Source organism: Microtus pennsylvanicus, chromosome X (genome assembly GCF_037038515.1).
Source record: "Microtus pennsylvanicus isolate mMicPen1 chromosome X, mMicPen1.hap1, whole genome shotgun sequence".
Lineage (NCBI taxonomy): Eukaryota > Metazoa > Chordata > Mammalia > Rodentia > Cricetidae > Microtus > Microtus pennsylvanicus.
In genome coordinates, this window is record NC_134601.1 from 87,007,239 (window position 1) to 87,035,042 (window position 27,804).

General features: G+C 38.0%; 1 protein-coding gene across 1 annotated transcript in view; it reads left to right on the forward strand.

The window, feature by feature from the left end:
* Positions 1-27,804, forward strand: part of Tex11 (testis expressed 11) — a 277,507-nt gene that overhangs the window by 242,308 nt on the left and 7,395 nt on the right. The window contains exons 25-27 of the mRNA XM_075957716.1: positions 12,826-12,975; positions 13,655-13,763; positions 14,765-14,885. Coding sequence (XP_075813831.1) covers positions 12,826-12,975; positions 13,655-13,763; positions 14,765-14,885 — 380 coding nt within the window. The remainder of the gene's footprint in view (positions 1-12,825; positions 12,976-13,654; positions 13,764-14,764; positions 14,886-27,804) is intronic.

Sequence of the window (27,804 nt, forward strand, 5' to 3'; positions counted from 1 at the left end):
CCTGGCTAGCTCCTAAAGATTATCTGTGATCATCTTGATGTAAGGCCATTTGAAAATATTTGCTAATTCTCTCTTTGTCAGGCTAAATACTTCAAAAATTAGTCTCTGGGGGTTTCGTTCCAACTGTCTAGCCAGTCACACCTCTCCCCTACTTGTCTTTTAGTAGTAGATTGTGAATCAGAACACCTGAGAGTACAGGCCTGCCTGAGTCTGCATTAGTTTGCTGGACATCTGTCTATGGAAAGATTGATCTCTCAGCTTTAATTTGCCCAAACTGTCCTGAACTTGCATTCTTCCTGCTTCAACCTCCTGAGTGCTGGAATCATAGGTATGAACCACCATACCTGACTCTCAGCCTTAATTTCTGTATTAGAAAGTGGAGCAAACACTCTCTGCCCTACATATATATTGGTTGGGAGTTCTGCCTCCCTAAACAGATCATAAAAGTGGAGCAGTTTTATATACTATAACTTTGAATGTGTTATCTATGGATAACCGAACAATCTGCCATTCCTAGGATATGCTTATATAATTAATTCTATCAGGAACCCAGAAGGTAAATTGAAATTGATAAATGAACTATGATACACCTTTGTAATACAATGCTGTTCAATGATAAATTGATATTAAATGTATTTACTAAGTTAAAAATGACAGACTATATCTATATGGAGATAATTGCATTTGTTTGGCACCCTGAAATAAATAAAAGTATAGTAACCAAAAATAACTTTTGTGATTGCCAGAAGTTTGACATGAGATGAATTCACTTTAAAGGGGCAATATAAGAAATAAAATCAAAGGGATGTTTTGTAAGGAGCCGTGATATGTATGTATATACTATCAAAACCCACTTAACTATATGCTATAAAGAGTAATTTCACTATATAACATAAAAATAAATCAGCCAGATTGTGGAGGGAACTACACATAGAATTAACACTGTGATAAGTGAGTCTGACTATATAAAAATTTAATCACACAAACATACTGAAGGAGCTGAAGAAAGAATTCTGACTTAAATAACTTCGAAAACTACTGTTTTGACTTGGACACAAGGTTAAAGACAAACATACTGTGCACAATCCTGTGCTCTGGTTAAGAACTCTGATTTTCATGGGTGTATAGGTTAGCAATAATGTATATGCTGCTGTAGATAGCATGTAGATAGTCATTTGTGCTGTAGCATAACATATGTGTTACTAAAAATGATTCTGCCATGCAAATGTGTGCAATAAATTCTAAGGAGCTGTGGAGAAAATGAAGTTAGGAATATACATGAGAGCTTAAAGACATATTTTATAAAGATAACAACCTAATAAAATTTTGTAAGCGTTTGGTGTATGTTAAATGACTAAAATACATCAATACTTCAATAAATACGGCATTTTCTCTTGAAATAGTCCTGATGGCTGCTTGTAAGAAAGGACGTCGAAAGGATTGCAGCTTGTGAAATAGGAAGTAATGGAAGGAGGAGTATCTGAAGTCTGAGGGAATGTGTAGCAATAGACATAGATGACCATACCTCATAACATATGCCGTGAACTGAGATGGCTGATACAAATCTGAGTTGTACACTTAAATGTGTTTTATGGATTCCTATAGAGCATAGTACAGCTAGGTGTAGTTCTCTGCATTCATCTACTATTTGATATAGAAATGTAAACTTAAAGGAACACTTAATTTACATCATATCTAATATTCCCTGATAGACCTATCATGTTGGAGCAAATTCAAATTTTCAAAAAAGTTGTTAGAACTGTAAGTACATGTGTCTCTGTGCATATGCACAGATGCACAGGCACACTGATAATGTGGCTTTTGATAGCTATTTTATTTTTATTAATGTTGGAAAAACAAGTGATTCTGGCATGGCTAGTAGATACAGGCCATTATACAAAATTAATTCTATTTCTATATTCTAGCAAGAATGGTAGAGAAAGAACTTTTGAAATACCACTTTAAATACCATTCAATGCTTAGAAATTAACTGATAAAGATGTAGAAGACTTCTACTATGAAATTTTTTGAAACACTAGATTTTTTTTCTTTTTTTATTTAGTGGGTTATGGAGGGGAAAGGGAATAGGATGGAAGGGGAGAAGGGAGAAGATCAGAGAGAAACAGAGGGAGAGAGAGACAGGGGAAGGGAGAAGTACGGTGAATGGGGACAGGCAGAAGCTGCCTCTTTGGGGGAGAGACAGAAAAGGGGAAACATTAGAAATTTTTAAAGACCTAAAGTAATAAGGATAATATATATGTGTATATGTATATACTCATATTAAGTCTAATGTTCATAAGCTAGAAAAGTAAATATTATTAAGCAGGTTTTTCCAATTTGATCCATAGATTTATGGAATCTCAGTCAAAAATTTCAGCTTATTTAATTGCAGAAATTGACAGAATGATATGAAATTGATTTTGGAGATGCAAAGGACAATTGTGGAAATGATAGGTAGAATTCTAGGACTTATAATCACAAAACAGAGAATCCAGAAATAGGCCAACAAGTAGTGATTTGATTTGCAACACACATGTCCAGTGCTTTACAATGGGGCTGGGTCTGTTGTGTTGCTCTTGTTTTATATTAAAATAATGTCAGCATGGGAAAGACATTAACCTTGATCCCTCCTACATACCATATACAAACATTGATCTGAGATAGGCTGAGCACATTGGCACAATCTATAATCATGGCTAACAGGAGGCTAAGGCACAACCACTTAAGACCAGGAGTTCAGGGCCATCCTGGGCAATATGATAAGATCCCATTTCAAAAAATGGTATATCATAATGTAAAACAATAAAATTTGTAAGAAAAATCATAGAGGAATATCTGTATGATCTAGAGAATGCAAAGAATTGTCAACTATATATGAAAATAATTTAAAATACACCTTGCTGCAATTAAGACTTTAGATTGTCAAAAGCTACCACTGAGAAAAGTACAAACCACAAATAGGAAGAAGACAACACGTAAGTTTGACAAATTTCAGACTATGTAAAAAAAAAATACTCCTACAACTCAACAAGACAATCCAGTGCAAAATAGGTGCGAGAATTACATGGGAATATCACAAAAGAAAATAACCAAGTAGGCCAATGCTTAATGTCATTATTCATCAAGGAAAAATAAATTAGAAGCAAAATGTGATGCTACTTTGTGTTAATTACCTTCTGTTGTGATGAAATGTCATAACCAAAAGAAACTTAGAGAAGTTTGCATGGGGGGAAGGGGCTGGAGAGATGGCTCAGTGGTTAAGAGCCCAGGCTGATCTTCCAGAGGTCCTGAGTTCAATTCCCAGCAACCACATGGTGGCTCACAACCATCTGTAATGAGATCTGGCACCATCTTCTGGCATTCAGGCATACATGGAGGCAGAATGTTGTATACATAATAAATAAATAAAATCTTTTTAAAAAAAAGAAAAGAAAAGGATGCATTGGGGCTAACAGTTCCAAAGAGATATTGTCCATCATGGTGGGGAGGGCATGGCAACAGGGAGAGAATTCCTGTCAGCAGAAGAGGAAAGCTGTCTGGCCATATTTTCATCATCACATGAGAAGCAGAGAATAACAGGAAGTTGGACAAGACCATAAATCTTCAAAGCCTGTCCCTCATGACATACTTTCCCCACAAGGCTTCATCTCCTAAAGGTTTCATAAACTTCCAAACAATACCACTAGCTAGGGATTAAGGGTTCAAATCCATGGTCCATGGGAGACTACTTTTTTGTGGGGTGCTTCTTTTTTCAAAACAGGGTTTCTCTGTGTAGCCCTGGCTGTCCTAGAACTCTGTAGATCAGGATGGCCTCAAACTCACCTGCCTCTGCCTCCTAAATGCTGGAACTCAAGGTGTGTGCCACCATTACCACACATTGAAAACACATTAAAGTGCCTAACATCAAAATACCAACTGTTGGGCTGGCAAGATGACTCCATGGGTAAAAACATTAAAAACATTTTCCGTACAACCATGCAAGTTCGATGACCTGAATTCAATCTCTAGGACCTATGGAAAGGTAGAGAGAAATGACTGATAAACTTGTCCTCTGATCTCCACATACACCACCAAGGCATGCATGCCCCATCCCTGGGATAATAAAGTTTAAAAGACTTTTGAAAATCCCAACTGTTAAAAAGGATGGGAAGCAACTGAATCATTTGATGCACTGCTGGAAGGCATGCAATTGGTTAAATCGCCTTGGAAAACTGTTTAGTGGCATCTCCTCAAACCTGACACTCACACATTTATCAGTGACCTTGCTGTCTCACCCAGAAGCACATATTCAAGGAGAATAAATGTATCTATTCAGTAAAATAAGCACAAGAACCTTCACATTATTTCTATTCATAAGAGCAAAAAACTGAAACAACTATGTCAACAAAAGGATATATTTTTAAAAATTGAATCATTTTCATATAATGGAATACTGCAAAACAACAAAAGGAAATAGTCTCTAGTCCATGCAAAAATATAGATGAAAATTACAGGTATTATCCTGAGGAAAAGAAATCAAGCTCAATAGGATATACCGAATTCAACTGGAAAAACAAATGTGGGGGCCAGAGAGGTGGCTTAGCAATCAAGAATACTTCTTGATTTTCAAAGGATCCCAATTCAGTTCCTGGCACCCACATTGACAGTTCATAGCCACCTGCAAATACAGTACTAACGGATCCAATGGCTTTTGCTGGTCTCTGCAGGTGCCCCGACATGTGACGTACACTTTCAGGCAACCACACAAACAAACTAGTTAGTATTTTAACTTTTAATTTTTCTTTGAAAAAATGAATGTAATAGGATATAACTCATGCCATACAATTTTCCCATAAAATGTATAATTCAATAGATGCTATTATATACAGATATCTGCCACCATACTAAGAGAACATTTCATTACCTCATGAAGAAACTTGGAACCTTTTCTCAGCTCTTGCATTTCACGAACGACTAATTTATGTTCTATTCAAATAGATTTGCATATTCTGAATGTTTCATGTAGATGAAATTATATTGTATGTATGTTTTGTGACTAGATTATTTAAAATAGACTGTTTCTTTTCTTCAGGGTTTCTCTTTAGCTTTGGAGCCTATCCTGGAACTAGTTCTTGTAGACCAGGCTGGCCTCAGCCTCACAGAATCTGCCTGCCTCTGCCTCATAAATGCTGGGATTAAAGGAGTGTGCCACCACCGCCCGGCTCAAATATACTATTTTATTTTACTTATCTATTGATCAATGATAGACATTTGGCTTGTTTCTATCTTATGGTAATTATGAGGAATGCTGCTATAAATATTTATATAGACATTTTGTCTGTACATATTTTTACTTTTCTTGGGTATGTACCTAGAAGTGGAATTGCTAGTAATATGATAACTATGCTTAATCATAGGAGAAGCTGCCAAAATATTTTCCAAAGAATTTGTACATTTTTACATCCCAATTAGTAGTATATAGAGCTTCAAATTTCTTTACCTTATTAGCAATATTTTTTTTAATTCCTGCCACCCTAGTGAGTGTGCGGTGGTAGGTTATGATGGCTTTGATTTTCCTGGTGACTATTTTTCCTGATGACAATGATGTGCGTTTTTCAGATAGCTCTTATCTACTGTATAATTTGTCTCATAATTCTAGAGGCTGGGGGGGTCCAAAATCAGCTAAGGTATCTATGAGAGCATAACGTGGCAGAAGATTAAAGGGTAAGCTAGTATGTAACAAGAAGAAACAGGAAGGATAGCTATACCTTTTCAGAACCCACTAACAAGGCAAACCGTGCAGATGTATTTTCTATTTCTATTTCTATTTTCTCTGCTAGCATCTGATTGGTTACACAGTTTGCCTTGGTGCTTTTATATTTGGCCGTTACCATCAAAGAAATACTCTCTTAGCTATCATTCTTCAATCAGGGCACTAAAGATAAAAATATAGAACAAAAGATGACTTGTTGTTTAATATTACTGATATCAACTAGCTGTTGTTTTACCACAATATGATACAGAAACAGTTCCCATCTGTCACTATATCCATGAATTCTTTTTATTAGTATATCCTAAATAAATATCTATAAATTGTCAAATAAAGAAAAAAAGAACCCACTAACCCAGTGCCCAATCTAGTCCCTTCAGACTGGAATTCACCCAGAAAAAAAGGATTGATCCATTTTGAATTTGTTTGTATGTGTTATCAGGTAAAATTCCAGTTTCATTCTTTATCATGTAATTGTCTACTTTGTTTCAAAAGCCAGTCATTCCCTCTGGATAGTCTTTTCTCACTTGTGAGAAATGAGTCTGACATCTATGCATGTCTGTATTCTGGATTATCAATTAGGTCTCATTGGTGTATGCATCTGTTCTTATGGCAGTACCGTAATATCCATCCTTTCGTTCCTTTGTAGTAAGCTTTGAAATCAGATATTCTTTCAAGATTATTCTCCTTATTCTGTGTAAGTTAACTTTCCATATGAATTTTTGAAACAACTTGTCAGTTTCTTGAGGAAAATATTCCTGATGGGATTATATCAAATCTGAATATCATTTGCCTTCTTAACAGTGTTAAATCTAATTCTTTAACACTTCATTATATCTTTATTTCTTTTTTTCACATTTTATTTTTTAAAACAATCTTTTTAATTTTACATACCAATCCCAGTTTCCTCTCCCTCCCCTCCTCCTTCTCTCCCCACGTTCCCCCCACCCCACTACCCAACCACTCCTCAGAAAGGGTGAGGCCTCCTATGGGGAATCAACAAAGTCTGTCACATCACTTGAGGCAGGACCAAACCTTCCTCCCTGTATCTAGTCTGAGCAAGGTCTCCATAGGGAATGGACTCCAAAAAGTGAGCTCATGAACCAGGGAGAATACAGTTCCACAGCCAGAGGCCCCACACACTGTTCAAGCCACACAACTGTCACCCACATTCAGAGGACCTAGTTCAGTCCTATGCAGGTTCCCCAGCTGTCAGTCCAAAGCCAGTGAGCTCTCACTAGCTCTGGTCAACTGTTTCTGTGAGTATCCCCATCGTGGTCTTGACCCCTTTGTTCATATTATTGCTCCTCCCTCTCTATGAGTGGACTCCAGGAGATTGGCCCAGTGCTCAGCATCTGCTTCCATCAGTTACTGGATGAAGGTTCTATGATGGCAATTAGGGGAGTCACCAATCTGAATACAGGGGAAGACTGGTTCAGGTACCCTGTCCACTATTGCTTTAGAGTGTTAGCTGGAGTCATCCTTGTGGATTCCTGGGAATTTCCCAAGTTCCAGGTTTCTTGATAACTCTATAATGGCTTCTTCTATCAAGATATGTCTTTCCTTGCTCTCCTCTGTCCTTCCCCTAACTTGACTTTCCCAATCCCTCATATTCTCCTCCCCTCTATCCTCTTCCCCTCCCCACTTCCTTTGCACCCTCCCTCCTACCCCTACACTCCCAATTTACTAAGTAGATCTTGTCTATTTCCCCTTTCTAGGGGATCCATGTATGTCTCTCTTAGGGTCCTCCTTGTTACCTGGCTTCTCTGGGGTTGTGGACTGTAGGCTGGTTATTCTTTGCTTTATGTCTAATACCCACTTATGAGTGAGTACATACCATGTTTGTCTTTCTGACAAACCTTAATCAGGATGGTTTTTTTTTTCTAGCTTCATTCATTTGCCTGCAAATTTCCTGACATAATATTTTTTTTACCACTGAATAATACTCCATTGTGTAAATGTACCACATTTTCTTTATCCATTCTTTGGTTGATGGGCATCTAGGTTGTTTCCATATTCTGGCTATTATGAATAATGCTCTTATGAACATAGTTGAGCAAATGTCCTTGTACTATGAGTGTGTATCCTTTGGATATATGCCCAAGAATGGTATTGCTGGGTCTTGAGGTAGCTTGATTCCCAATTTTTTGAGAAACTGCCATACTGAATTCCAAAGTGACACCCATCAGCAATGGAGGAGTGTTCCCCTTATTCCATCCACATCTTCTCCAACATAAGTCGCCATTAGTGTTTTTTGTCTTAGCCATTCTGACAGGTGTAAGATGTCTCAGAGTTGTTTTGATTTGCATTTCTCTGATAGCTAAGGATGTGGAGCATTTTCTTAAGTGTCTTTCAGCCATTTTAGATTACTCTGTTGAGAGTTCTCTGCTTAAATCTATACCCCAATTTTTAATTGGATTATTTGGCATTTTGATGTCTAGTTTCTTGAGTTCTTTGTATATTTTGGAGATCAGCCCTCTGTCTGATGTGGGGTTGGCAAAGAAGTTTCCCATTCTGTAGGCTGCCATTTTATCTTGTTAACCCTGTCCTTTGCTTTACAAAAACTTTTCAGTTTCAGGAGGCCCCATTTATTATTGCTTTTCTCAGTATCTGTGCTATTAGTGTTATATTCAGGAAGTGGTCTCCTGTGCCAATGCGTTCAAGGCTACTTCCTACTTTTTCTACTATGAGGTTCAATGTGGCTGGATTCATGTTGGATTCATGTTGAAGTCTTTGATCCATTTGAACATAGGTTTTGTGCATGGGGATGAATATGGATTTACTTTCATTCTTCTACATGTACACATCCAGTTATACCAGCATCATTTGTTGAAGATGTTTTCTTTTTCCTATTGCATAATTTTAGCTTCTTTGTCATAACTCAGGTGTCCATAGGTGTGTGGACTGATACCTAGATCTTTGATTCGATTCTATTGGTTCACCTGTCTGGTTTTGTGCCAATACCAAGCTGGTTTTATTACTATAGCCCTATAGTATAACTTGAAGTCAGGGATGGTGATGCCTCCAGAAGTTCCTTTATTGTACAGGATTGTTTTGGTTATCCTGGTTTTTTGTTTTTCCATATGAAGTTGAGTATTGTTCTTTTGGGGTCATTGAAGAATTGTGTTGGGATTTTGATAGGAATTGCATTGAATCTGTAGATTGCTTTTGGTAGGATTGCCAATTTTACTGTGTTATCCTACCTATCAAAGAGCATGGGAGATCTTTCCATTTTCTGATATCTTCTTAGATTTCTTTCTTCAAAGACTTTATTTCTATGGTATTTATGTGTAAGTCATATATCAACACAGCATTGACTGATCAAATCAAGGTTAATTAACATTTTTATCTGTTGAATTATCTCAAGTCAAGAAAAAAGCAGGCTAGCTAAAGGATAGAAACAGTACCATTCAGTTTTCATGCAGGTACACTAAAATCTAGTGTCTGTTACTATGAATGGACCTCTTCCCAATGATTTTATCAAAGTGATACTCTACATTGTCATTTGTAAAATGTTATTTCACTAATTATGAAGGTTGTCCAAACATTGACACATTAATTTATACAATAAAATAGTTATATTTGTTATATATTAAAATTTTAGCAAATGATATTTGTTTTTGTTAATATAAGTAATCTCAGAAGAAAAATCTTTAGATGTTCTTTGGTAAGCTACCATCTCATAGTGATGAAAACAGTGTTTTAATATTATAACACTTGGGCTGGAAAGATGGATCAGAGGTTAAGGTAACTGACTGCTCCTCCAGAGGATCCAGATTTAATTCTCAGCACCCACATGGAAGCTCATAAGCATCTGTAACTCCAGTTCTAGGGGATCCAATGCCTTTGTCTAGCCTCCACAGCTACCAGATGTAGTGCATAGACATGCATGCAGACAAAACACCTATAAACATGAAATTAAAAAAATAAATCTAAAATAATTTATTTCAAACATGTGCTTGAAATATCAAGTTTAATATTGGCAAAAATAATGCTACTATTCATAAAGGAACAGCTTTCTTTTGTTAATTTTTGCTAAAATATTTAGTCAGATGCCTAAATTTGAATGCCTGTGCTTTATTATCTATTCTTTAAAGTAAAATTATGCTTCAAAAATAAAGCACTAATTTTAATGATTAGAAAAGAATTTAAAGCTTCAGAGCCATACATAAGAACCAAAGAAGACAATGAAAAATCATCTGACTTTGGCGTTGGCTCACCAACATTGCTAAGATCAAGTTAGGGATCACAACTGGGGCCTAAGTTTTCCTAGGACTGCCACAAAGTCGTTTGGTAAAAAAGACTTGGACTGAGAATGTTGTAGAATGTGCTGCGAAGGGTCCACACTGGCCTTCACGCCACTGTTCCTAGAAAGTGTTGTAGTGTCTTGTAAAGAGTAGTTGAAGCCAGGTGATTGGACACCAGGAAGGAGTAAAAGAAAAAAACAAAACACCAGGAAAGGTTGAAAAACTAGAACAGCTGAAAAATTATTGAAGAAATGAACGTTCTTTGCAACCAGAGTAAACTCATTTGGAAAACTGTGCAAAACTGAAAGAACCCACTAAAGTTTCTATAAATTTAATGGTAGTATTATTTAGGAGGTAACATAAAACTGTAGGCAAATCATGTTCTAACTTCAGTACTAATAATGACAGTTATAGAAGTTTCCTATCTATGGCTGTGATTATAAATTACAATTTATTTTGCAGATTGAAATCTGAAAATCCAAATCGCAAAATTCTCCAAAATCCAAACATTTTAGGATAGATATAATTCCACAAGGGGAAAATTCTACATTTGACCTCATATGACCAGTCAGAGTAAAAACCAAAGAGTACTAAAGATATTATATAAGCTGAGTACATTGGTTCACACCTATAATTCCAGTGCTCAAGAGGTGGGGAGCGGAGGAGGATGAATTCAGGGCCAACCTTGACTTCATACCAAAACCTGTCTAAAAAGTGAGGGGAAAGCCTGCAAAATGGCAAGATAGGTAAAAGGGCTTGCTGTCAATCCTGATGACCTGAGTTTGATCCCTAGGATGCATATGGTAGGTGGAGAGAACCAACCCCTGCAAGTTGTCCTCTAAACTCCAGATGCCTGCACACATATAAATAAATAGAAGGAAAAGGAAGAAAGGAGAGATAAAGGAGGGAGAAAGGCAGAAAAGACATATACAAAATTACCTTCATGTTCTGCATAGACGTATAACAGAACAAATGAATTTTGTCTTTAGATTTTGTCTAATTCTCAATATATTTCATAAATATGCAAGTATTCAAAATCTAGAAAACTCTGAAATACTTCTCCTAAGCATTTTCAGAAAGGGCGCTCTCTTGTGTAGCAGTTTTCTCCATGATCAAAACTTTTCATCTTGGAAGGAAGTTCATTAAACCCAGGATATTAAAGGGAGTGCAACAATAGGATATTTTAAGACAGGATGTATATTCAAAGACCAGCGCAACACCAGGATATCCTAAGGGGGACTCATTAAAACACAGGGTGGTTGTAGGGAGTTAAAACAATGGGATGTTCTAAGGCAAAGTAAAACCTCCCCACTGTAGACAAACTCCTTAAAATCAGGAAGTAAACAACTTACTGGCTTTAAGAAGTCCCTGAAACTGGCCAGATGCACTGGGTCCTTCCCTCCTGAAGCATATTTAAGCAGTAAGAACTTCTGAGAGACATTCTTAAGCTGAGCTGCCTGGAAGAAGCAGAGACGAGCAAGCTGCCTAGAAGATGCTCAGAACAACTGAACTACCTCGAAAGGGCACTCTCGAACCTGTGAGATGCTTGCAGTTTGTGCAGTGCACTCCAGATTTCCAGCTTGTGTGAGCTGTCACTCATGCTGGGGTGGGCTTTTGATAATGCAGCTGTCTTTGAGTCATTTCTGCTCCTGTAAGTGACCCCTCAATGATATTTCTGTAAGTGATACCAATAAAACTCATTGGTTCACCAAGTTGGTTTTGGTAGTATCCTTACTTTGGTGTATCTTCAGTTCCCTGTCTGGCATGAGTGGATGTTTTGTCACATCTCCCTAGGAATAGTGACACATGATAATTAATCCAGCATTTTATTTATGACTAATTAGCCCTTTGTTATTTTGCAGCTTTTGTACTAAAATGAGAACATTCCATGAACAAAAAGTTAACTTGATGAACTCTCTAGCTGGTTATGATGGCACATACTGTAATCCTAGCGGATGCAAGACAGAGAGTTTTAGAACAACCTGAACTTTACAAGGAGACTATCTCAAACAAACCAAAACACAACACAGCAAATCATTCTGAACTCTAGTCAAATAGTGGTTCAAAGCAGACTTAGGGTATAGAAATTCATCCAGTTGTTAATGAGGTTTAGAGACACTTCATTCTGTTTATTGTACTTACTCTATACCTTAAAACGTTTTAAACAGGATCTTGCACTGTAGTTCAGGCTGGCTTTCAATTCTCAATGACCCTGCCCTCAGCATCCCAAGGCCAAGATTGCAGGTGTGTAGCACCGTACCTAGTGCACCACCATGCCATGCTACTGCGCTCAGCTACCTCAAGCATTCATTCAACAGAAGGTAAATGAAACCGTCTCACAAAACATGCTGTATGTCATCTGAAATAAGATTCTTTCCGTGAGGAGAACTATCGACCTGACAAATGAAACAAATTTGCAAACTCTTTTGCTCAAAATAAAACCAGTTAGTTCATACAGCATTGTATTTTCTGTTTAATTGCGCTATGACAGTGAACGCGGATATAAGTTCAAGCTCAAAGGAAGCAAGTAAGAATCTTATCAACAGCAGCAGAGAATTTTCAGTCCAGTTACAAGCATGGCAACAGAACTTGCAGAATATATAAGAAATGCTAGTAAATGCATTACAGATAATAAATAATAAATAGTAAAGATGGTGATGTGTTTATAGATATTAAAATATTGAGCATCTATTGATAGAGACTGCGATGACCTTCCAATTGTAAGTGAAATCAGTTTTTCCTTATGGGAAGACCTGTCCAGTTAGGTTAGCCCAGGAGGCAGTACTAACATGCAGTAACAGAAAATGTTACCCTTTGCCTTTTCTTTAGGAGACTTCTCGGGTGATCACTGTGGAACAATGCTTCTGTTGTATGAGTTTGAAGTTAAGACCAAAACGAATGACCCATCACTGTACAGCTTCCTGGATTCAGTATGGAAAATGCCTGATATAGAAAGCAGAACACTTGAAACAATAGCGTGTAAGTGCTTTATTTCTGCTTGTGTAAGGTTAGTGCCCATTTAGATCCTACTGTTTTCTCTCTTCTGACCTTGAGCTAGAAAATGATTTTTTTTCTAATAGTACTTTGTTTCTCCCTCTGTGATGACATTCTTAAACTGTTTTGAACTGGAATCATTTATGTGTTTATCTAGATATTTTCACTCTATACGATTGTAATCTCACCAGAGTCGTTAGCAAGAGTTACATATATGTATTCTACTAATAAATCTTAGTGGAAAACACTGCTCACAATAGATGCTCAAATATATTCTATATGTGGAATTTAGTTATGTAACTACATGATAGGGGAAGCTCAAACCTTAGAAAGTTGGTTTTATTTAGGCAGCTAGAAATCATAACTAGCTACTTTGATGATCAAAAGATGACTCAACCTTAGTAATTTGCTAAAATCTATAGAGCAATTTGGAAATATTTAAATATTTGATGCAGTATTACATTTTATTTAGTGTGTGTGTGTGTGTGTGTGTGTGTGTGTGTGTGTGAGAGAGAGAGAGAGAGAGAGAGAGAGAGAGAGAGAGAGAGAGAAAGAGAGAGAGAGAATCTTGCTCCATTAGAGAGTGCAGGTTGTAGCTGTGCATGCAAACTGTGATGAATAAGATCATGGTGGTGCTGACAGCCGTTTCCCTTCCCTCCTCTAGTACTAGCTATGGATAAGCCTGCACACTATCCTGCTATTGCACGGAAGGCCTTGACAAGACTTCTATTCATCCACAAAAATAAACAGCCAATTGATGTTTTGAAATACAGGTTAGTAAATGTAATTTGACAGCTAAATCAGGGTTTTTTTGGAAGTCAAAAAATTGTAATCAGTGTCTCATAAGTCATCCACAATAACCAGCTGGGCCAACATAGAAGATGATAGCGAAACTAACCTGTGAACTGCTCTGTAGTAAGAATTCTATTAGACACTGGGGAATGTTAAGGAAGATCAAGGAATCTGCTGTTCCTGGGAGAGAAAAAAGGGGTGTATCTTGATTTTCATTGTCTAGTTATATAATAAAATATCTCTATGTATCTTTCTTCCTTCATGTCATTGGCTGAATATCCCAAGTGATCAGAAATTAGTAGCCACCACTCAACTTCAACAGCTTTTCTTTGTTTTCTTCTTTTTACCTACTACTTGTCTTTAAGTAACAATAATAGGTGATATGGGGGGGGGGTTCTCTTGAAAAATTTGTGACAGTCTTTCTGTTCTAAGAAGTGAGATTTCCATTTTTTTTTACAACTTAAATTCCAGTTCCTTTGTCCAGTTAGAGAAGTAGCACGATCCTTTAAATGCCCATAAGTTGAATCAGCTCATAGAATATGACAGTGGCATAATTTGGCCAGCAAAATGGTGCAGCAGATGAAAGTGCCTGTTCTCAGATCTGAAGATCTGAGTTCAACCTCCAGGACTCACATAGTGGGAAGAGAGAACCATCTCTAGAAAATCGTCCCCTGACCTCCTTATGAGCAGGCGCATATGTACACAGATACACACACACACACACACACACACTTAAACAATTCCTCCATGAAGGAAATGCAAGGTTGTCTAAAAAGACATCACAGGCATGATCAAAGGAAGGACTAGTGGACCTCTATTATGCCTTCAGAAATCTGTCTTCCAAGTTAGAAGCAAGAGAAAATGGAGGAAAGCAGAAATACTGTGAAGCTCTTGGTGTAGATGAGACTCAAATTTGACTTCTTAGCCCTAGGGCCATTGATTTCATTCCTTATGGGATGACTCTTCTCTTTTTGTTTTTCAGTGAATGCATGCGCAACTTGATTGAACTCTTGGTGTCAGATGCAGTATCAAGTATAGTTCTGTATTCTCTGAGAGAGATTTGGGACCATTTAAAAAATGCTCTGAGCCTCATTAGCCAAACTGTAAGTCAAAGAGCAATATTAAACTTTGAGCTGATTTTAAGGAGCCAATGTGTCTTGTATAATAGAATTCATATAGAATGATACTTTCTGATAAGAGTTTTGTGGTGAATTTACTTTACAAGGAAGATACATACTACAAAGTATTTATGAAATATAAATAGTTAATGGTAGGAATTTTCTAGTATAAGTTTTCTAAGGAATAGGTTTTTATAGTGATATATTATTTGTGTTTTAATAAATAAAGCTTGCCTAAAGAGCAGTACAAAGCAGCCACACTAGTCAGCCATACAGGCCAGGCCATGGTTGCATACATCTATAATCCCAGCAGCCACACTAGTTAGCCATACAGGCCGGGCAGTAGTGGTGCACACCTTTAATCCCAGCCCTAGAGAGGAATATAAAACAGAAGGAGACAAGTCTCACCCCCAGTCTCAATCTGAGGATTTATAGAGGCAGGATTGCCCATTTGTTTATTTTTAGCCTGCTCATGGGACTCCTTTCCTCCTACTGGGTTGCCTCATCCAGTCCTAATATGAGGGTTTGTGGCAGGTCTTATTGTATGCTGTTATGCTGGGTTTGGTGGATATCCCTGGAAGGCCTGCTCTTTCCTGAAGGGAGACAGAGAAGCAATGGATCTGGGGGAGAGGGAAGGTAGAGGCAAAAAGAGGAGAGATTGTGGTTGGAATATATTGTATAAGAGAAAAATAAAGAAAAAGGGAAAAAAGAAAGTCTACTTTCATTTTAAAATTTCAAGCTAAAAATAAGAATGAAATATTGGTAAAGTGATAGCATAGAAGAACCTCAAAGGAGTTTATATGCCAGTATCTGCAATTCATGATGTGATATAGTAGGATGCCAACCTAGAGCAAACTATCAGTGACTAGAGGAACCTCTAATTCTCCTGCAACAATTAAATTCTGACCTATCTGAATTTAAAGATGGGAAAGCTTCAGCACTGAACAATTTGGATGTCTTTTCTTTTGCAACCCTCTAGTAAGAGGGAAAAATCATCTTCTAAGACAGGAGCTGCATCCAGCCCTTCAGCTATGTTTTCTATATAAAGTAGACTTACTGTAACTCCATATTGACTATTTGTCAATCTGCATGGTTCCATGAGAGACTTTTCCACAGCTGCTCTGAGGAACTTGCTTTTACCACCTCTATTCCATCACACTACAGTTCCAGTCCCCGTCCCTCATCTCTTAGAGAGCCTGGTGTTTCCTACTTTTCTGATGCGTTTCCTGTCTGTTATTGCCCATACCCTGAAACATGACCATATGCTTAGCTTTTTATACAGAGAGTAATTTAGTGACTCTATTAGCTCTTTATCTTCTATGTTTTGCTTTTTTATTGAATTGCTACCATTTATCATTTTTCATTATTTATTAAGCTGATAACTTTTATCAGCTACCTCCTTACATTGGCAAAATGCCTATTACACAAATACAAAATACAAAACCTCTGCCTAATACATCATGTTACAGTTTGCTTTTTTTTTTTTTTTTTTTTTTGGTTTTTCAGGATCGAATTTCTCTGTGTAACAGTCCTGGATATCTTGGAACTTCCTTGGTAGACCTGACTGACCTCAGACTCACTGAGATCCGCCTGCCTCTACCTCCCAAGTGCTGGGATTAAAGGCGTGCGCCACCACTGCCTGCCTGGCCATGTTTTACTTTTAGACCATTATCTCATGATTCCCCCACAGTGATTCTATAGACAGTGACACTACTATTTATCTTGGGTTTACAATTAAAGACATTTTTAAATTCAAAAAATCAAGGCACTCATTCAGATAAAAATCATTTGTAGTTAACGAATGGGAGTCAGATCTAGAAGCCAGGTCTTAGTTTGGACTGCTATAAGTGAGATATCATAGACTGGGTGCATTATAATTTAGGCTAGCAAGATGGCTCGATGAGTAAAAGTTCTTGCCACATAAACATGACGACCTGAGTTTGATGCTGAGAACTTATGACAGAAGAAGAGAGCCAATTCCAAAGAGTTGTCATCTAACCTCCATATGCATGCTGGGGTATACATGTGCCCCATCTCAATGCACATGCGCACACACTCACTCACACACACACATATATACATATATATTAATTATACATATATTAATAATAAAGAAATATTTTTAAATAGAAATTTACTTTCCTCAACTTTTTCTCAGCCGAGAAGTCCCTGAGATTAAGGCCTAATGCAGTCTCTGTAAGAGCCTGCTCCCTCATTGATGAGATCATTTCTTAGTGTAACCTCAGATGGCAAAAACGACAAGGTATCGCTCTAGGATCTTTTAAACTTGCACTAACCCTATTTCTGAAGACTGCCATTATTATCTAATCATTTCTTGATGTTCCAAACTTCTAATATTGGTACTTTGAAGGTTAGGACTTTAACATGTGACTCAGGAGGCTATATAAACATTTAGTCAATTGCCTCTAATTCCTGGACTCGTTCTACAAGAACATACATCTTTACCAGTTTTTGCTAGGAAATCTCAGGTCATATGAGAAGCTTGGGTTTCTATTCAGAGCTAGTGGCAATGAAAAAGCCCAGTGGGGAGGGGATCACATTATAAGTAGGCATTCCTATGTACTCTAATAATAGGTTCATAATCTAGATTCTTTTTAAAGAATCAGGTTGTTTAGACTCCTTAACTAAATTTTTATTTTGAAATAATTATACTTAAGAAATAACATAGCAATCTTGTATACTCTTTACGTAGATTTCCCCAAATAATAATACCTTACAAAACAACAACGCAACATCATTATCAAAAGCCAAGTATGGTGACACATACTCATAATCCCAGCACACAGGACATGGAGGTATGAAAGTTAGGAGTTAAAGGCCATACTCTACTACATAGAGAGTTTGAGTCCAATCTGTGCTACGTATATACCTGCTTCAAAACCTAAGAAAGAAAAAAACAAAATCACAACCAAAATGTTGGCATTATTTCAAGCAACACAGAGAACATCTCCATCAGCACAGATATCCTTGTTGCCCTTTTATGCCTCCCACTTCTCTCAGACCCAGCTTTAAAAATAACCAACTACTAGCACATTGACAGTTTCTATATTCTATAACTTTGTCATTCCAAGACTGTTATCTAAATGGAGTCATACACACACATACACACACACACACTCAGCTTTAGAAAAGTATAATATATAACCTTCTGAAATTGGCGTTTTCGACTCATCATCATTCTCTGGAGGTTCATCAAGTTATTATGTGTCACAGTAGGATAAATCTGTATGGCTCCACTTACATGAGGTACCAAGAGTGGTAAAATTGATAAATATCAAAAATAGAGTGGTGGTGGTTGCTAGGGACAGGGCCCAGGAAATTTGAGTTTTTAAGGTTAAAGCAGTTTTGTAGGTGGGGGTAGTGGTGATAATAGCCCAGCAATGTGAATGTGAAGTGTACACTTAAAAGTACTCAGGTAGTAAACTGTGCTGTAGTTTACTACTATTTTTTAAAGCCAAAGAAAAAATCTTTAGCACATATTGTAACATTTTGGTCATCTCGGAAATATTAAGTGGTTGTCTTTTTTGTTGTTCAGTGGAAGATATTCTGAGTTCTTAGTTTAGTTAATTTTTTTTTTACTGAAATATAGACATTTTATGTCACATTGAGACCTTGAATCTCATTTAGCCTTCTGTTTTAGCTGGCTTTTTCTAGCACCACAGTGCAGGGGAGGATGCTTGACCCTGGTGCTTCCAAACAGAAGCCTCGCACCAGCGCTCACACACATGCGCACAAGTGTTACACATACAACACACTTAAACATACATTTTTGTCCACTTGGCCTCTGTTGATGCTTGAGGCAGAGGACTCCTTGTTCCTGTGGGTCTCTTTACTAGAGAGAACATATTGTTTTTGTTTGCATCTGATTTTGGTCTCTAGTATCTCGTCTGGGGATATGTAAAGCAAAAGAATACCCAGGGATCCTACAACAGTAAGTTTTTCCCTAGAACCTGTGACCTATCTAGTCTGAGGTTGGTCACTTTAATGTGAGGTGTGGATTCCATCTCATGGAGTGGGCCTTAAATTCAATCAAAAAGTAATGGGCTACTGCCATCACACCTGTGCTATTTCACCTGTATATGATGCAGGCAGGTGAATGTGGTAGGCCAAAGGCTTTGTACGTGGGTGACACTGATAATAGCTTCCCTCCTTCAGTAGCTTGCAGAGCACCTTCCAGCATATGAGTATTGGTCAGTAGGAGTAAAGCTTCTTTCTAATTGAGCACCAGTTTGATTTCTCTTACATTCAGTGACATAAATAATTGGTGTCTTCAGATTGTAGAGAAATAGCCTTGGCAATAGCCTGTGATGTTTGTAGAGGTCTATAAGACCTCTTTGGCCAATGAATCAGCAACATGTAACCCATTCCTAGCACTGAAGGTTTTAATTCGTGACATAAGATGTCTAGTTGAGACCTTGTCTACCTCATTATATGGTGACTCCATTTAAATTCCTTTATATATGTATACGTTTTAGGAAATGACTATAGTAATAGATTTCCTTATATTTTTCAAAAAGGCCTTTAGTGTTAGCTTCCCTCCCCATATTTCTTCCTTTATGCTGCTTTCCAGTTCCTCGCCTCATTTAATACTTCTAGTCTTCTTTATCTCTTTATAATGCTATATTCTCTTTTCCTTCCATTAGAAGATTCCCTCCTCTCCTCTGAGGCAATACTAGCCACCTGACCTCTGGATATTCTGAATGAAACACACATATTCTTTATATATTCTGGACACTAACTATCGGTTATATAATTGATAAAGTTTTTCCCGTTCTGTAGGCTTCTAATTGCTAGAATGGTGATGTCCTTTGGTGTACAGAAACTTTTAGCTTCATGAGGTCCTGTTTCTTTTTTTTTTAATTTATTTATTTATTAAGGATTTCTGCCTCCTCCCCGCAACCGCTTCCCATTTCCCTCCCCCTCCCCCGGTCAAGTCCCCCTCCCTCATCTGCTTGAAGAGCAATCAGGGTTCCCTGACCTGTGGGAAGCCCAAGGACTGCCCACCTCTATCCAGGTCTAGTAAGGTGAGCATCCAAACTGCCTAGGCTCCCACAAAGCCAGTACATGCAGTAGGATCAAAAAAACCCACTGCGGTCCTGAGTTCCATGCTCGTGCTCTCTCTCTTTCTGCTCCTGATTTGGACCTTGAGATTTCAGTCCTGTGCTCCAATTTGGGTCTCTGTCTCCTTTCATCGCTTGCTGAAGGTTAATATTCAGGAGGATGCCTATATGTTTTTCTTTGGGTTCTCCTTATTTAGCTTCTCTAGGATCACTAATTATAAGCTCAATGTCCTTGGTTTATGGCTAGAAACCAAATATGAGTGAGTACATCCCATGTTCCTCTTTTTGGGTCTGGCTTACCTCACTCAGGATAGTGTTTTCTACCCACACATTGAGACAATGGGGATGTTCTATTGGGAACTCACCAAGGCCAGCTGGCCTGGGTCTGGAAAAGCCTGGGATAAAACCGGACTCTCTGAACATAGCGGACAATGAGGACTACTGAGAACTCAAGAACAATGGCAATGGGTTTCTGATGAAGGTTAATATTCATGAGGATGCCTATGTGTTTGTCTTTGGATTCACCTTCTTATTTAGCTTCTCTAGGAACATGAATTATAAGCTCAATGTCCTTTATTTATGGCTAGAAACCAAATATGAGTGAGTACATTCCATGTTCCTCTTTTTGGGTTCTTATACAATAAAGGATTGTCTGGAGGCATTACCATCCCTGACTTCAAACTCTATTACAGAGCTACAGTATTGAAAACAGCTTGGTATTGGCATAAAAACAGAGAAGTCGACCAATGGAATCGAATAGAAGACCCTGACTTTAACCCACAAACCTATGAACACCTGATTTTCAATAAAGGAGCTAAAAGTATACAATGGAAAAAAGAGAGCATCTTCAACAAATTATGCTGGCAAAACTGGATGTCAATCTGTAGAAGAATGAAAATAGATCCATATCTATCACCATGCACAAAACTCAAGTCCTGTTTCTTTTTTTCTTTTTTTCTTGAATTTTATTGAGTTATGCATTTTTCTCTTCTCCCCTCCCTTCCTCTCCCCTCCCCTTCTACCTTCTTCCATGGTCCCCATGCTCCCAATTTACCCAGGAGATATTTATCCAGAAAATTGTCCATTTCCTTTAGGTTTTCCAATTTTGTGGAGTACAGGTTTTGGAACTATGACCTAATGACTCTCTGGATTTCCTTCATGTCTGTAGTTTTGTACCCCTTTTTGTTTCTGATTTTGTTAATTTGGATATTCTCTTTCTGCCTTTTGGTTATTTTGGATAAAGGTTTGTCTACTTTGTTGATTTTTTTTCAAAGAGCCAACTCTTTGTCTCATTGATTCTTTGCATTGTTTTCTTTGTTTCGATTTTGTTGAATTCAGCTCTCATTTTGATTATTTCCTGCCATCTAGTTCTCTTGGGTGAGTTTGCTTCTTTTGGTTCTAGAGTTTTCAAATGTTCTGCTAACTCACTAGTGTGGGATTTTTTTTTTCCAGCTTTTTTATGTAGGCATTTAGTGCTTTCATTGTGTCTTATAAATCTGAGTAGGTTGTGTGGTCTTTTTCATTGAATTTTAGGAACTTTTTAATTTCTCCCTTTATTTCTTCTTTAACTCATTGATGATTCATGTGAGCATTGTTTAATTTAATTTCCATGTGTTTGTGGACATTCTTGAATTAGTGTTGCTGTTGAATTCTAGTTTTAAGCCATGGTGATCTGATAAGATACATGGGGTTATTCCAGTTTTTTGCCTCTGTTGAGATTTGCTTTGTTACCAGTATGTGGTCAATTTTTGAGAAGATTCCATGAGGTGCTGAGAAGGTATATTCTTTTATGTTTGGATAGAATGTTCTATAGATGTCTGTTAAGTCCATTTGAGTTATAACATCTGTTAGTTCCCTTATTTCTCTGTTAATTTTCAGTCTGACAGACCTGTCCAGTGGTAAGAATGGGGTTTTGAAGTCTCCCACTATTAGTGTGTGGAGTTTAATGTGTGATTAAAGCTTTAGAAGTGTTTCTTTTACATATGAGGGTACCCTTGTATTTGGGGCATAGATGATTTCCTCTTGATGGATTTTTCTTGTGACTAATGTCCTTCTTTGTCTCTTTTGATTGATTTTAGTTTGAAGTCTAATTTGTTAGATATTAGGATAGCTATACCCACTTGTTTCTTAGGTTCATTTGATTGGAAATTTTTTGTCCAACCCTTTACTCTGAGACGATGTCTGTCTTTGAGGTTGAGGTGTGTTTCTTGTATGCAGAAGAAGGATGGATTCTGTTTTCATATACAATCTGTTAGCCTGTGTCTTTTTATGGGTGAGTTGAGTCCATTTATATTAATGGATATTAATGACCAGTGATTGCTAGCTCCTGTTATTTTATTTTTCATTGTTGGTGATGTTATCATACGTGTTTTTCACTTCTTTGGGATTTGCTGCTGTGAGATCATCTATTGTCTGTGGTTTTGTGGATATAGCTGACTTCCTTGGGTTGGAGTTTTCCTTCTAGTCCTTTGTGTAGGGCTGGGTTTGTGACTTAGTATTAGTTACATGTGTTTCTGTCATGGAATATCTTACTTTGTCCGTGCATGGTGATTGAAAGTTTTGCTGAGTATAGTAGTCTGGGCTGGCATCTGTGGTCTCTTATTGTCTGCATAACACTTGACCAGGATCTTCTGGCTTTCATTGTTTCCATTGAGAAGTCAGGTGTAATTCTGATAGGTCTGCCTTTGTATGTTACTTGGCATTTTTCCTTTGCAGCTCTTAATAGTCTTTTTTTTATTCTGTATGTTTAGTGTTTTGATTATTATTTGGCAAGGGGACTTCATTTTTGATCCAGTCTATTTGGTGTTCTACATGCTTCTTGTATCTTCATAGCCATATCTTTCTTTAGGTTGGGAAAGTTTTCTTCTATGATTTTGTTAAATATATTTTCTGTGTTTTTGAGTTGAACTTCTTCTCCTTCTATACCCATTATTCTTAGGTTTGACCTTTTCATGGTGTCCCATATTTCCTGAGTATTTTGGTTTAAGCTTTGTTAATGTTTTCTTTGACTGATGATGAGTCTGTTTCCTCTATTGTATCTTCAGTGCTTGAGATTCTCTGTTCCATCTCTTGTATTCTGTTGTTCATGCTTGCATTTGTGGTTCCTGATCGTTTTCTCATATTTCTGTTTCTATAATTCCCTCAGCTTGTGTTTTCTTTATTGTCTCTATTTCAGTTTTCTTTTTTTTTGTTTTTTTTTTTTTTGTTTTTGTTTTTGTTTTTCGAGACAGGGTTTCTCTGTGGCTTTGGAGCCTGTCCTGGAACTAGCTCTGTAGACCAGGCTGGTCTCGAACTCCCAGGGTCTTGAATAGTTTCTTTCATATGTTTGATTGCTTTTTCATGGTTTTCTTTAAGGGATTTGCTGATGTCTTCCAATTTTTTGTTTGTCTTTTCGTGCATTTCTTTGAGGGAATTTCTCATTTTATCTTTAAGAGCCTCAAACATTCTCCTGAAGTTATTTTTTAGGTCATTTTCTTCTGCTTCATCTATATTTGGTTGTTCAAGTCTTGCTGCTGTAGGGTCTTTAGGTTTGACTGGTGTTGTGTTGCTCTTTGTGGTGTTGTATGTGTTCTTTCCTTGTCTACTCATCTTTTCCTCTAATAGACGTACTTGGGGCTGTCTGAGATTCTATTGATTAATCTTCTAGGTGCCAGTGAATCCAAGGCTCAGATGGTTGTTCTTCATAGTACAATCAGTGTGTCGGTTCTAGTTACCCCGTGGATCACTCCGTGTTCCTGGAGGTTGCTCAGCACTCCCAGGCTTTGCTCCACTCCCTTGGAGTTTGCTGTCTCAGGCCTGCTCTAGCCTAGGTTGTCAGCTCAGACCTGTTTCTGTAAATGCCCCTTGTCTGGATCTGTTCCTGCAGAGGTCACTGGCTTGGGGTTGGATCCTGGCTCTGGTCTACTTCCTCAGAGTTCCCAGACTTGGGTACGCCCAGACCCACAGAGGACCTGGATCTGGCTTACTCCCTCAGAGGTCCCAGACTCATGATCAGACCCGCAGATGTTTCTGGTTCCTGCCTATTCCCTTTGATGTCCCAGCCCAACGCCCAGACCCACAGAGGTCCTGGCTCAGTCTTAGTTCCTCAGACGTACTAGACTTACACCTCACACCCAGACCCACAGGGGTCCTGGCTTAGGTTTACTCCCTTGAAGGTCGCAGATCTGGACCCTCAGTGGTCTCTGGCTCTAGCTCACTCACTCAGCAGTTGATCCCCTGTACTTGTTCTGGTGGCTTTCGCTGTCTAGGGTATGCTCTGGCCCAGGTTGCTGACTCAGTCCTGTTCTGCCTATCTTAAATCGTTTCTTTCATCTCTTTGATTGCTTTTCCTTGGTTTTCTTTAAGGGATTTGTTGATTTCTTCTAATTTTTTGTTTGTCTTTTCCTCCATTTCTTTGAGGGAATTTTTTATTTCCTCTTTAAGGGCCTCAAATATTCTCCTAAAGTTATTTTTTAGGTCATTTTCTTCTTCATCATCTATATTTGGTTGTTCAAGTCTTGCTGTTGTAGGACCACTAGTTTTTTTTTATTGGTGTGTTGTTACTCTTTTGTGGCGCTAAGTGTGCTCTTACCTTGTCTACCTATTGTTTCCTCTGAGTGGTGTAGTTGGGGCTGTATCTCTGGTGATCAATCTTCCCAGTGGATCCAAGATGTCAATGGATCCAAGGCTCAGATGGTTGCTCCTCGTGATGCAGTCAGGACCATGGTTCCAGTCACCCTGGAAGTCACTAAGTGTTCCTGGAAGTCTCTCAGGACTCCCAGGGGTCATTCTGCAATACCAGGGGTCATTTGGGCCTGCTCCCACAGAGGTTGCTTGCTTGGGGCTGCTTCTGCTAAGGTTGATGCCTTGGGCCTGCTCCTGCAGAGGTCGCTGGTTCAGGCCCTCTTCAGCAGAAGTTGCTGGCTTGGGCCTACTTCAGCAGAGGTGGCTGGCTCAGGCTTGTTCCTGTAGATTTTCCTGGCTTGGGCCTGCTCCCGCAGAGGTCCCTGGCTTGGGCCCAGTCCTGCAGAGGTCTCTGGCTCAGACCTGTTCCCTCAGGGGTGGCTCCCTTGTACCTGCTCCTGTGGAGGTCATTGCCTCAGGCCTGGATTCTATTTTTAAGCCAGTCTGTCTTTTTATTGGGGAATTGAGATCAGTAATACTGAGAGTTATTAGTGAACAGTATTTATCGAGTCCTATTATTTTGGTGTAGCTTTCTTGCCATCTTTTGATTAACTGTGCTGGGATTATTTATTCCTAATGTCCTCTTGGGTGTAGTTAACCTTCTCTTCAAATTTAAGGTTTCATTCTAATGATTTCTGTAGATCTGGAAAGAAACTGCTTAAATTTGTTTTAACCATGGGATGTTTTTCATTCTCTGTTAATTGTGATTGGTAGTTTTGTTCGGTATAGTATTCTGGGCTGGAATCTGTGATCTCTCAGAGCTAAAAGAATATCCATCATAGCCCTTCTAGTTTTCAGGGTCTGCACTGAAAACTCATGTGTTATTCTAATGGGCCCCCCCTTTATATGTGAGTTGGTCTTTTTCCCTTGTGACTTTTAATATCTGTTCTTTGTTCTATACATTTAGTATTTTGATTGTTATGTATCATGAGGAGTTTCTTTTCATCTATTTGGTGTCCTAGATACCCTTTGAACCTTGATATGAATCTCTTTCCTTAGGTTTTGGAAATGTTTTTGTATGATTTTGTTAAAAATATTTTTTGTGCTTCTCACTTAGGCTTTTTCCCTTGTTCTTTATTATTAAAAAGCTTGGTCTTTTCATAATGACCCAGATTTCCTGGATGCCTTGTACTTGGATATTTTTATATTTAACATTTTCTTTGACTACTATCCATTTCTTCTACCTGTATTCAAGACCTGAAATTCTCTCTTCCATGTTTTTTAATCTATTGGTGAGGCTTATCCCTGAGGCTTTTGTTTTGCATCCTGGAGGAGGCATATTTTCTTGATTATGGTTTTGTACTTGGATCTAGACATCTGGAGTTACAACATTTGATGTGCTTCTTGGTGTGTGTATCTCGTTTCATCATTGAATGGGTGTTGCATACTTTACTTGCTATTGCCCACTCTGGGTCTTAGTCAAATGTGCTAGCTGTGGTGGAGTCCCTGAGTCTCAGTCTAGCACAGCCACTGTGGGTCCCTGTTAGAGAGGGATTCTGCAGGTTGGCAGAAGTCACAAAGGAATAGATGTACTAGAAGGAAAAAATAAAGGGGGTGGCAGGAAATTATTAGGAGCCTCTGGGTTTTCACCAAGAGGCTGAGTCCCTAGGAGATGGATGTAGGCTTGGAGAAGCGAAAATCTAAATTTTAAGAATATTTCTATATGCATATTAGCATCTGAGAAACTTACTTAGCAATATTGTCTTCTCTCTTATGATCATCGACTAGTTTAGGTAACACCATTGGGATTTAAAAATCATATAAATTTTCATTCTATGACCTGGAGAATTAATAGTCTTTGGGGTTACCAAATTAAATGTCTAATTTTTTGTATAGTGTCTCAGTATGTGTTTCAATTTGGTTTTAAGCTCACGATCATCCTGCATCAGCTCCCTGAGTGCTGGGATTATAGGTGTGCATAACTATACTACGTTGAGTTCGTTATTTTGTCAATTGAGGCATTGAAAGGTTAAATATCTTATATAAGGCATGCAAATATGTAATGGAAAAGCCAAGAATTGAAACTAGAATTCTTTCTTCACAGCACAATGGTCCTTGGGTTTCCATTCATCTAAATCTTATTTCTTCCTGTCCTCGTATTTTTCTAGCATTGGAATTGAGGTTTCTACAAAGGCATCTTTGAGTCAGATTTGGAAAGTTTGTTTTCTCCTCTGTTTCTGTAGTTTGATTCCTAGTTTCTCTTTGTCTCTTTCTTCTTTTGTTTTTCCTCTGTATCCCTATCAAGTATATCTTCCCAAAGCACAACCTTTATATATCACTTTCTTCCCCCTAAGTCTCTAGTAGCTTTTGTATTTCCCAAATCCTTATCCTGAGCCTCATCCAAATGAAAAACAAGATGGTCCCTTGCCCATCCAGTAATCAACATTGTCTTGTTTATCAACTATCCCGCCTTCCTCTCCCTGCTGTGTACTATTTACATAACACCCCCTGCTGCGTCTTTTCACTTAAAATCTACATCTAAGAGCCAGGCACAGTGGCACACATCTATAACACTAGCACTTGAGAGGCTGAGGCAAGAAGACTATCAATTTGAGATGAGCCTGGCTATATTTTGAGTTCCAGAGAGCCTGAAATACATAAAGAGACCCTATCTCAATCCAAAGGAAGCTAATTATGTCTTTTACATGTTAATTAGCCAGTGTTGTCATGGGCTGGAATTCCTAGGCTGATTTTCCCTCCTTGATAATTCATAGTTATTTGTTATTCTGTGTGATTTTGCTACCCATCTTGGCAGTTGTTTAACCTCACAGAAATTCCATACAGGTAGCTTACTATTTCATTTATTCATATTCATTGCCAACTCAAAAATTTTGTTTTGTTTTGCTCTTTTTTAAGACAGGGTTTCATGTAGCTGTCCTCAAACTCATTGTGTAGCTGAGAATAATCTTGAATGCCTAGTCTTCCTGCATCTATGTTCCAATTGCTGTGATTGCCAGAATGTACCAGCACATCTGGTTCAGTTTCTCTAAAACAGAATCCTAAATCTTTTGTGATCTTGTATTGGGAAATGGATTTTTAGATCCCCTATCATGAAATGAAATAAAAATAAATAATACGTTTTGAGACAAATTTAAACATTTTCCTATAAAAGACACCACTAAGGAAATAAAAAAAAATAGCTGAAAGCATGGGAGTAAATG